Source organism: Juglans microcarpa x Juglans regia, chromosome 2D, assembly GCF_004785595.1.
Source record: "Juglans microcarpa x Juglans regia isolate MS1-56 chromosome 2D, Jm3101_v1.0, whole genome shotgun sequence".
NCBI classification, from domain to species: domain Eukaryota; kingdom Viridiplantae; phylum Streptophyta; class Magnoliopsida; order Fagales; family Juglandaceae; genus Juglans; species Juglans microcarpa x Juglans regia.
This window is the reverse complement of record NC_054596.1, coordinates 16,831,631-16,843,795: the sequence shown is the minus strand read 5'-3', so window position 1 is coordinate 16,843,795 and position 12,165 is coordinate 16,831,631. Positions and strand designations below refer to the sequence as shown.

At 35.3% G+C, this 12,165-nt stretch overlaps 1 protein-coding gene across 1 annotated transcript; it reads left to right on the top strand.

The window, feature by feature from the left end:
• Positions 1 to 4,928: 4,928 nt before the first annotated feature.
• LOC121248606 (AUGMIN subunit 2-like) lies at positions 4,929 to 11,436 on the top strand. Its single transcript, XM_041147119.1, has 6 exons — positions 4,929 to 5,236; positions 6,146 to 6,271; positions 6,734 to 6,838; positions 7,850 to 7,918; positions 10,125 to 10,238; positions 10,868 to 11,436. Exons 1-6 carry the CDS (start codon positions 5,114 to 5,116, stop codon positions 11,234 to 11,236), a joined length of 906 nt encoding a protein of 301 aa, XP_041003053.1. The 5' UTR covers positions 4,929 to 5,113; the 3' UTR covers positions 11,237 to 11,436.
• Positions 11,437 to 12,165: the final 729 nt, after the last annotated feature.

The window sequence follows — 12,165 nt, the reverse complement described above, 5'->3', positions numbered from 1 at the left end:
AAAAAAAATAAGTTTTTCGAACTAAGATTAAAACGTATCTGAAAACCCTAGAAGCCCCAATCACAACACGATTGCTAAATTTTGGCCACCGGATATGATGATACCTGATACCAGCCGCTTGAAGAAGAGGTGAGCGAGAGATGGAGTGAGGAAAGGCCAATAGAGGAGAGGGCATTATATAGCGAAGACAACCACAATAAAAAAAACCCTAGTTTCTTTTATTTTTAGACGAACCCTAGTTCCTCACTAGCGGCGCACGAGAGCTTATTTTTTTGGGCCGATTGCCTTGAGCTTTTAGACGTTACGGGGCCCAATTGAATGGGAACCAAAACAATTGTCACGCACCCAATTATGAGCGAGTACTATTATAACCTCAAATTATTAAAAATATATATATAGAAATTAACATAATTTTATATAATATGTTAGATTTAATTTATAATTTATAATTTATAATAAAATTAACTTTATAATATAACCTATCATATCAAGTCACTTACGTTTATAAATTTATTTTTATGAAATCTTTTTTATGGCTAAAACATTTTTATCCTTTAAATAGTGGTTGATGTCAACAAATTGCATATTTTTTAATCTATCATAGTTATAAAACAAAAAAAAAGTGTGGGGTTCACAAAAAAATACAAATTCTCTCAAACTAACGTAGCGTGATATGGTATGTTAAATATATTCTATAACAAATCATAACAATATTACGTATTACATCAAACTATATCAGCTTGTGAGAGAATTTTGCAATTGGACATTTCAATGTGATAGCATATCATTAAAATGTTATTCTTTTAATTCTGAGTTCTAGTATAATTTGAATTTCAAGTTTTGAATAAAAATAGGATTATCTTCTAGGTTAGAGGAAAATTTTCTAACTTGATGGATAAATGTAACAAATGTATATTAAGCATTCTAGATGCCTTTTATATTAAAAAAAAAAAATTCTTTAAAAAGTTCTAATATTTTCCTTAAAGATATAAGAAGTAAATGTTTATTGATGATATTAAAAAACATCATGTCATCCTCATTTAGATTTGTCAAACCTAATTTGGGCGAAATTTTGTTCTTGTCATAATCACCATTTATTCTTAGAAACAGTTGTAAGAAAAGTAGTAAATTTTATGACTCTTTCAATGTGGCCTCCTTGATAACCCATTTCAAAGATATTAAGCCAATATTTCGCTGGTTTCAGTATTTAATAATTTCACATTATATCCATGCAAAATGTTAAAATGTTAAGATATTTTATGTAACACCCTAAACGTAAGTCTCTGATTTAGGAAAGTTAGAGGATTGCATTAGAATTAGTTTCTATTTTTAAAAAGTAAAATTTAGATTAAACTCAACATATTAGTCCAAGCTCACTGAGCCCAAGCCCAAAAAGGCCAAGAGGGCAAACAAGCTCAAGCACTATGCCCATAGAAGCCATCAAGGTTAGGGCAAAAACTTACTTCAATCGCAACTCTTAAACAAATCACATCTTTTAACCTAGTAAAAAACGATAGGTCGACCAGGACTCCAAGTCCCATTCAAATGTCTAAATAGGTCACAACTCTAGAAGTTTCATTCCTCTTAGACTTGATATCCCGAAAATCCCATACATGAAACATAGCAGGTATGATGTTTAACCGTTAAGAAATTTTATATTGTTGCCTAAATTATTATAGGTTAAATTTAAGAATTTGAAGACACACGATTAACTCAAATTGCACAAAAATCGAGGTTAAGTGACTATGATCGTGTTCTTCTACACATCACTTTTATGAAAAATTGTAAAATTTCTTTTGCAAAAGTATATGTAGTAAATGTTTTAAAAAAAGAATATATACGTGTAAGTCTTTCATTGATAACCCATTTTTATGAACCCTTTTGTTGAGTGCCCTTGTCCTGCCCCCGCATGAGCAAGAGGATAGTTTGGGAACCCGTACCCCGATATTGCCCCTGTCCTGACACCAAGGGACAGATTGACCCCCACAATTGTCCACCCCACCTTGCCCACCACCCATACACAGCGAAAAAGTTCAAAAAAACTTACAAATGCCAAAAAATTCAAAACAATCGAATATCCACAACAAAATGCAAATCCATAACAAATTGGAAAACAAAAAAAAAAAAAAATCCAAAACATAACAGATCTAACTTCAAGCAAACTATACAAAGAAGCACCCTTCGTGGTCGTGGTTCCACAGCCATTCAACTTCGTGCTTCAAGAAGGAGAAGAAGAAAAAGTGGAGAAGGAGCCGAGGAGGAGTAGGAGAGGAGAGAGAGAGAGAGAGACGGGGGGAGGCAGAAGATTAGGTTTTAAGTAAACCTAATCCTAAACGACGTTGTTTTGGGAATAACTCTTCAAAACGACGTCGTTTTATTAAAGAAAATTATTTTTTTTAACATATATGTCTGTGTGTATATATATTTTATATATATATAATAATCTATATTTATATATTTGATCTCGGGCTAGAGGATGAGGTAAAACCCCAGGCGGGCTTGGGCCCAGCCCAAGCCTCGCCCTCGGCTCCTAGCTCCGTGCGGGCACACCCCCTGTTTGGGGACAAAGGCCTTTGCCCCAACAAGGCAAGTGCCGAACGTGGTGGGGGTGGGGTAGAGGTCGGAGATGCCTCACCGCCTATCCCTACTATTTATGATGAAGGATGTTATATAATTTTTTTAACTGCATGACTGATGTGTGACTGAATACTATATAGTGCGACTATTTATTTAAAAGAATGTAAGGTAATGCAAGGTTAATGTAAATAAAAGAAAATTAAATAATATGATTGATGTGTTTGATGAGATTAATGAACTGACCATATTAGGTTGAGGACGATACCATGAGGTTGGGACAGATGAAAACGTATGGATGCATCACTAGCGGTGCACTTTGTCATTCTTAAGATTTGGTTCTTATCTGCTAACTACGAAAAGAACCATTGATTGCAAGGGTCGCTAACCCTAACAATTGGAGTTAAAAGTACATAAACGACCACTAAGAATGAGGTTAAAGTAACAAAATAAATTTAATGGTTAAGGTTGAGAAAATAACTTTTTTATTTTCTATATATTCTGAGGTAAACTTTTATGCATGCATAAAGGTAATATTTCTCAAGAATGTTAATGTTAGCTGAAATCTTATGTTTATATTATGATTGCGTGATGTGATTCTTACTTAATATTCAACTCATTTTAATTATTTTTAATGACCCAAATGAAAAAGGTTTTGAGGATGTTGCGAGAAGGAAGCTATCCAAGAGGGCAACGTTGACAATGAGACTTGATGCTTGAGAAAGAATCTTGACCTTGTCTTTACATATATTCGATTTATGTTTTCGCAATGCGTGTCGCAAGATAAATTATTTTCTTTTAATTAAGTGTTATTAAATAAATATTTATTTAGAGAGATTTATAATAATGAAGCATTTTGTGAAAATTTATTATTTATGGAATCTTTTATACCTGTAGTAAAAATTGTATGTTTTAAAGTTAGTGACATCCAGTTCTTCTAACTTTACAAACTTGAGAGGGACGAGGAGTTACGTTTTAATTTAAATATTTGACTTATTAGTTGGCATATAAGTGGGGAACACATCCTCCAACCACTATTATAACTTGAGGTAATTTGCTAGACAAAATTTAAGTTTTAAGTTTTTGAATTTTTCTATCTAAAATTTGGCAGCTTATAAGTGAACTACGGACAAGAGAAAATGTGTTTCAATTGTTTTTAAATTGCAAAGCTTACAAAAAAAAAAATTCATGTTATATTTTTTGATAAGTTCAAGCGAGTTCTTTTTTAAGAGATAGTTGATGTGTTTTGATGTAATAGATCTTATATTTAATTTATATTAAAAAATACTTTAGGAATATTTTTACTTGTAAGTTGTTGGTACGGAAAATATATCTTCTATATTATTAATATGACATAATTTAATTTGTAAATGTTTTAAAATTTTCTTCGGTCATATAAAAAATAAGCCAGCAATCCAAGCAACTCGAGTTATGTTTGGGCCCGGCCTGACCCGGCCCACTTCCCAAGATAATACAAACCAACCCGACCCGACCCTACCTGAGTCGGGTCAACTCATTTCTTCTCAAAGTCTGAAGCAACCATTCGTGACTATCAAACTAATCATTTTCAACTCCAACCCACTCGGAAAGTATCACACTTGAACTCCAACCCACTCAAAAGCAAAACCTCCATAACCAATATCTAAGTCTAAAAAGGTAAAACCCATGATCCTCTTCCGTTTCTTCATTATGGCCATGGCTTTGGCTTTAGTCCTACCCTCCCCGACCCTTTCCCAACAAAACAATTCTGATTCGTGCCCTCTCAACTTCGACGTCCTCCAACGGCTCATCCAAAACTCCAACCGCCCTAAAGTGGACCCTGCCACCGAGTGCCAATACATCCGCCAGGGCCTCCAACTCATCCAGTTCCGTTACCTCCAAGGCTTCCAAACCAATTGGATCACCAGCTACAAGCCTGCAACCAGTCCCTTAAGAATAGCTCCCCTTGCGCCTCCTGCACCAGTAGCCTCTCCACCCTTTAGGCCTAGTACCTGATCAAACCCTCCAACGGCATCTCTGACTGCACCGCATACCCCTCGATTTGCACGGCTGCATTCGCCAATCTTTACGCTCGATTTTACATCCTCAAGCTTCAAAAGTAATCGGCGGAAGGTAATCTTAGACTCTTGGTTGTCTTGATTGCTTGCGGTGTTGGGACTTTGCTCCTAATTGGTGGGGGTTGGTTTTAGGGCTATGCAGAAAAGAAGAAGAATACGATGAATAAGATGAAGGAGAATTGTGTGAAATAAAATAAATAGTTGGATCGTTTTGACGAATAACCCGACCTGCAAACTAGATCAAACCGTGTTTTCGGGCGAGTCGGGTCGAGTTCTACACTTAAAAAAAAAAAAAAATGATGTATTCTCTTACGGATAGAATTTTTCAAACTTAATAACATATCTCATCAATGACACGAATGAATCAATTTTATATGATTACTTTCGGTTGAATGATTTCAAAGTAAATTGCTGTCCCAATTTTCAATTTTCTCTTCACTTCTTGCCGTTCTTGGTCAGGCCGCGTTCGGTTGTCCAGGAAAATGTCGATGGGGACTGACACCACCTGGGTTGGAAAGAAGCCTCTCAGGCGCATCGGAGGCATGTCCGATGCTCTCTCCATCGCTGCCGATCTCGGTTTCTCTGTCTCCCCTCCTCCTACACAGGTAGAAAACCCCCACCCACCTTATCTCTGTTTGTATATACCCGTGTAATGTACGTCCAATTTTGCATTTAGTCTCGCTTTTCGTAATTCTGATCTCGACCCATTTTGCTTCTATGTGCGATAATTCGATTTGCATTGTACCCTCAATTTTGTATTCTCTTTCATTTTGAATCTCAGCGTGAAAAACCAAGTTACAAATTGATCGCTAGTGTGGAAGCAAGTAGCGTGGTGTAAGTTGTGGCAGCAAGTTCTTTGAAATGCAAATTAGTAATGAAGCGATTTGGTTATTTATTTAGGGCTTAGATCGAAGACAGAAGATTGTTTATTTTGTATCCAATACATTATTCATTGCCCATATATGAAATTCAAATTATAAACTAATATGCTATATTATATTTTTTCTTCGGTGGTAAGGTCTACATGCTGTGGTTTTGGTGAGGTTTTGAGTGATCTGGAGTGACCGGTGGTGGTCTACAACCGCTAAGGCATTGAAGGCTTTTTATTTTGTTGCTCGTTCTTTTATTGTCTTCAAGTACAAAACAGCAACTTGGTACTCAAAATTCTTAAGTGGACAAGGCAAAGGATTCTCGTAGGTAGTTCCTAATATTAATGATTTTATCACTGTTACACTCCATGTGTTTAATGGGGATGAAGAGAAGATGGGGATATTATGTTCACGGATCTATATGAGTATGTATGCAGGGACGAATCTAGAATTGAAGCTTAGCAGGGGCAAATTGAATTAAATACTTTTGGGGGGCCAGTTTTAATAAAATAATTGTAGATGCTTAAAAAAGATGCCTCTTTTTCCAATATTTACATGTTACAAAGTAACACTCATCATTTGGTAAATAACAATGTTGAAGCGTTGGAATTGTGATTGAGCTTGCCATTTTTTTCTTTTGGGTAGGAAGAACTCCAGAACTTATCCACTACAACTGGTGAGAAGGGTGATGACTTGATAAGGGTCTTAAGAGATCTTACCACTGTACAGAGAAGAATAGCAGATCTGCAGGTGGAACTTCAAGGTCGAAAGGTGAGTTATCCTGGTCTCAATTATTACCCGTTTCAATTTATTTTGTGCGTGAAGGTTACTTCTGTAGCATAAGGAAATGAAGTTACAATATATAGTTTTGGGGGTAGGCTATACTTTACCTCCTCAAACTATCACCAAATTATCAAAGTTTTCACTTTGCCCCTAGATCAAAATATACATTGCAATTTACCCCCATTAAAATCTAGTTGTTATATGGACGAAAAATAGGTAAAGTGGTACAATCTTGACAGTTGGATCTTAAAGGAGGGGGCAATTTTCAAGATAATAGTAATTTTGGGGGCAAAATGATTACTTCAACAGTTTGGTGGTCATATTGCAAAATGAATAGCAGTTTGGGGGGCTAAAGTGTAACTTCCCCTCGTTTTGGGTTTCATTTTCAAATATCGCAACCACAATTTGCATGCAAAACTTGTGTAATTAGCTTGGTTTGCAAATTTTTAGGATGATAAAAATGTGGCACATTTGACGCATGTGAGCGAGATGGAAAAGAAGATTGAGACTTTGGCAAGGATTACCACTATACTGAAAGATGTCATACAGAATAAGGTAATTTTTTTGCTTTCAATTTTTTCATCATTATCTTCTTGATATGTATAAGCTGAAATGATGTATATTCTTCATGCCAAACCTCCTTGTGTTTCTCATTGAAAATCTTCAGCTCCTTCTGTTTCTCGTTGAAAATCTTCAGCTCCTTTTGTTTCTCGTTGAAAATCTTCATGTCCAATCTTCTATACATGTGAATGCATATGCAGACTATGAGCCAAGCATGCAAATGCTTGTGCATGTGCACACAAAAATGAAACTGTGCATCTATTTGCATTCTTTCTCTTAAATATGTTTTTGTAATAAGTTGGTTAATTTCAGGGCTGATTTATTTGGTTAACTAGCTTTTGGTTTCATTAAAAGTGGTGACTACTACAATTCTCTGCAATTATTCCTCTTTCCCTTTCCTTCTTTCCATGGGCGGGCATGGGATTGAGGACTAACTGTTGTGCATTCAATTGCTACAGACTAGATCAATGATTTCATCCCTATCTCGTGATGATATCAATGACTTAGAGTAAAATTGACCTGTCGTTGACCATTTAAACTACTACACGATGTGTTCAACTTCCATGAACAAACAGCAGCTGCTATGCTGACAATAACCCAGAAATATTTTTGGGTTGCTTCAAGAATAATTCTTATAAGGCCTATACGAGGCATCTATCCTACCTATTCAAAAAAATATGAGCATCTATCCTTGGGATTATTTGTACTAAATGACTATAGCCAAGATAATGAAATTGCAGTGAGGACCATAGTTTGAGAAATGATATTGCAAGTTAAATTTTTTCCTGAAAATCATTTCTCTTGCAACCTGAAATAGAATATCTCAGCATTGCTGCCAATGAAAGCGCTGGCTGAATTTTCAAGAAAATGCTTATGTTTTTCTGGTTGAATTATAGTGGGCACAAGAAATTATTTAAATTTCCTCAGCATACCATATATGTGCCACGTTAAACATATGGGTTCATTGAACCTGTCATTTCATGTTTCAATCTTAAATATTGGCAGGATCGCATCATAGCTCGTCTTCAACAGCCATACTCACTAGATTGCATCCCAGTGGAAGCAGAATATCAGGTTGGTCTAAGGAATTTCATCTCTCTCTCTCTGTAACACCCTGTCCCCACGGTTAATAATACAGTCACTTTTAAAAATTCTCGGGAACTGGAGTGCTACTATTGAACCTTGACTTAAAAATATTTTCTTTTATTATAAAGGAAGTGTCAGGTACAAATATTCTTTATAATAAATAGAGTCATTTTGAATTAAAATATTGAGATCATAAAAGAGAGTGCACGAAAGCATTTATTAAAATTTCTCAAAGCCCGTACCACAAAAATCATAACTTAAAATCTTTGTACATAATCTAGGTCACTGTCACGCCTCCCTGGACTAAGTCTCGTCATGCGATTCTATCGTCATAATTATTCTAACTTGGGGTGGTTAAAAAACATAAAAATAAACTAAAATGAGTCGATGACTCAGTAAGAAACTCATTATAACGTAAACATACTTAACATAAGATTTTTCATAAAATATTTCATGTTAAGAACTTACTGATTCTTATGCTATGCATAGCTGATTTATCTGAATTAACTGACTGATATGACTTATCTAGCTGGCCAACACACTTAACCATGTCTGCAAGGTTGTGCGCTAACTTCCCCTGCTGCAACAAAGGAAGCCGATTGTGTAGTACTCTAGCGTATTGCGGTGGACCACGCTTGAGTCCATGGCTTGCATGCCCATCTTGAAACTGCATTGGTACCATGCATCTGAATGACCATCTGATTAACTGTTCAGAGTTTATCTTACACTTGATCTTATGAAAGCTTACGTGTTTTATGCAACGTGAAATGCATAATACATACATAACTATAATATATGGAATGAAATATGATGAATGACGTGCTTGCAAATATCATGACATGAGTGACGCATAAACACTGGCTTCGAAGGAATTGGCTTTAATAATAATATATATAACTAACTAACGTATGTTAATTCTAATTTATGATCAAACTACTTACCTTGCAGTATTACTTCCTAAAATTTCCGACGCAAAATCTATCATGGTGCTGGACTAGGAGGTTTATTGTTTTTTTCCAAATAACACGTGGAAAAGAGATATTTATAGAGAGATTTGGGAGATGGTGACAACCAATTTGAGTTTGACTCGGTTAAAGAGTTTTAACGTGAAAATGACTTGTAGAGTTGTATCCCTATTGGAAAAGGATGCCAACGAGTTCAAGTTCGACTCAGTCATGATCGTTTAAGAAGAAAATTTGAATTTAAAAACATGATCTAGTAGTTCATTCAATATAAGATTGACAATGATGAAGACTACGTAGGGGACTTCAATCAGTGATATTTTAAATTAAAATAAATTTCTAAATGTCGATCTTTAAATTCTTAAAGGAATCTAACTCGTTCAATAAATAATAAATGAGATTTAACCTAGTTATTGAGTCTAATTAAAACTCTTAATTAACCTCAATAATTTATTACTCGTGGGCTTATCCAATATGGCCCATTAAATATAATTTAGGCCCAATAAAAATTATTAATATCTCGACCTTAGAATTATTGGGCCGGGTCATTACACTCTCTCTCTCTCAACCCATTTTTTGACCCATTCTATTCCTCATTCACTTACCATCTTGTGACTAGTCTGGTTTACATACTAACAGCTTTTGGTAAAAGAGAATTAGGCACAGGTGCAAGGCATGTAGTTGGACTGCCAATGTTAGAATACAAAATGGTGACTTTTATCACCTAATACCTTCCCTGAGGTGGGGACTTATCTAATGAGAATAATAGCATGTATTTCTAGAATGACAGCATAAATTTCTGGCTTGATTAGTGCCTTATGCATGATGGCGGCCCCGTTACCTGCAGTAAACTCTCTGCACTCTCAAAACACTCAATTATGAGGAAAAGAATTAGATAGGATAGATTCTACGAATCCTACGGCTCCCACAATTTGAAGAGAAGGGATGAGAGATTGAAGAGTTCTTTCTTCATCCTTGCTGTTCTATTAGTAGCATGAGTTGAATCTACTAATGCTGTACCAATTTCTACATAGGATTTCTATGCATAAAAAAGAGTGGCTCAAATTATAGTGTAGATTCAATACTGTAAGTCCAGTTTTAACTCCAGTGTGGTCAAAACTGGAGATTATCCAATACTTAGAAGGCTATTGAACAGTTTTAGTATTTTTTCTGTCATGTGAAATAGACTGTATTTCTAATGCTTAGGGCATCTTTCTCATGGGCTTCTGCAGAAACAATTCTCCGAATTACTGATGAAGGCTGCTAGCGATTACAGTGCCTTGACAACATCAGTTGCAGATTTTCAATGGAGTCAGAACTTTAAGGAGCCTCCTTCAGTATGGGGGGTAAGCTTATAACGGCATTTAATTTGTTTCTAAACAAGTTCAGAGTGCATAATATGGCAGATTTTTTGTTCTATTCTTAGCTCTGGACCGCATTCCATGGTTATTATGTTCACATTTTTCTTTTGAATTAAATGCCCATGATGTATAGACTGAAATTCACCTAACATGAGTTTTGTTTAGATGAAATATGAGATAGCACGGGATTATTTGGCTCTAGTAAAACCGCATGCATGTTAGCTTTTGAACGCATGATGTATATTTTACTCAATTACAATTTAGTTCGGTCAAAATATTAAAGGTTAGTGGAGGCAACAGATTGTTGAGAAATCAAGATTTTTCTTTCATTCCTTTTTCTCCAAAGTCAACTATGAACTTTTTGACAAGTTACATTTTTTTTTATATGTAATATCCACTATGAACTCGAGGCATAAGATGTTCTAATCAATAATAATATTGTATCTGTTTCCTGAAATCCTAAAGATCTCATAATACCAAACTTAAATTATGTTGTAGTTTATTGGGTCAGATCGATTTGTTCCCAAGCGTTCTGATAACTGCACCAATGACAAATATTCTTGAAGGGTAGATTTGGTGTAAAATGTGATAGTCATCTTCTTCTACTGATGCAGGAAATGCTTCGGCCAATTCCGGTTGCTTTAGCATCATGCACCCGATTTTTTGAGGCCATGTCTGCCATGAGAGAATCATTTGCAACACTAGAACATCTGAGAGTGGGTCCAGGCAATTCCTCTTTGCCTGCAACACCAGCCAGGGATGCCTCCCAAAGAGTGCCCGGGGACTCTGACTGTGTGACTCCACCACCTTGGAGAAATGAACCAAGCTTTGATGACTTAGCTACTAGAAGCCTAAGGAGACAAGAAATTGGGCGACAAGAAGCAGAAGATGAAAACAGTGAGGTATCTGATTTTAATCAGGTTGATGGCACTACTCAGAGGAGATTGTCGTGGCCACCTGCAATTAAAAAGAGTGGAATTTAGTCCCATAAGGTGGGTAACATTGTATGTAGCATGATAATATATGTTCCATCCAGCACATATTCTGTCTTTAATATATCCATTTGCAATGAAAAATGTAACAGCAATACCATTCACCATGGAAAAAAAAAAAGTCCATTCATTTGTGCAGTGTTACTTAATATTGTTTTCTCTGCTATTTTGAAATGACATGTACTTCTTTGCATTACTACTTGTAAAATTTTTATTTCACTTCAAATTTAAAATACAAGTGATAGTCATGTCATTTTTCTTCAACAAGTAGGGTCGTGAGTGGTTATATATATATATATATATATATATATATAGTATTTTTTAAAATTATAAATTGCTGACATGACAGGTGTGTTTAAGACGGCATCTCAGTTGGTAACATTTGAGGCCAGCCTTAAATATGAACATCGAACAAGCGTGCAAATTGCAATAATGGTTATGTATGCTTTATCTACGTGGGTTTCATGTTTTAGCCGCGTGTCGTTAATGAAATGTCTTAAGTTGAACCTTTTTGGACCACTCCATATTAGAAATAATTTAGCCACAAAGTGATTAAACAAAAATAATCTTACAAACTGACATAGTTTGATGCGATTCGTCAGATTGTAAAGTTACTTTTATTAAGAAGTAGATCTAACGGATCAGATGAAATCATATCAATTTGTAATATTATTTTTGTATAATTTTTTTTGTGGATGTGGTAGTCCTCCTCCATATTATTGTCCTCTAGAACATGCCTCATCAACATCAAATTCAATTCCCTATTCTTTTCTTCGCACATTTTTGGGCCTCAAAAGGAGCAATAAGCAGTAAAAGTAAGGTCCACCACTACCTTATATAGGAAAAAAAATGAAAATTGATTTGAACATCTTAAAGCTATGGTTGGGTTGAAATATAATAAATTTTATTATAAATAATAT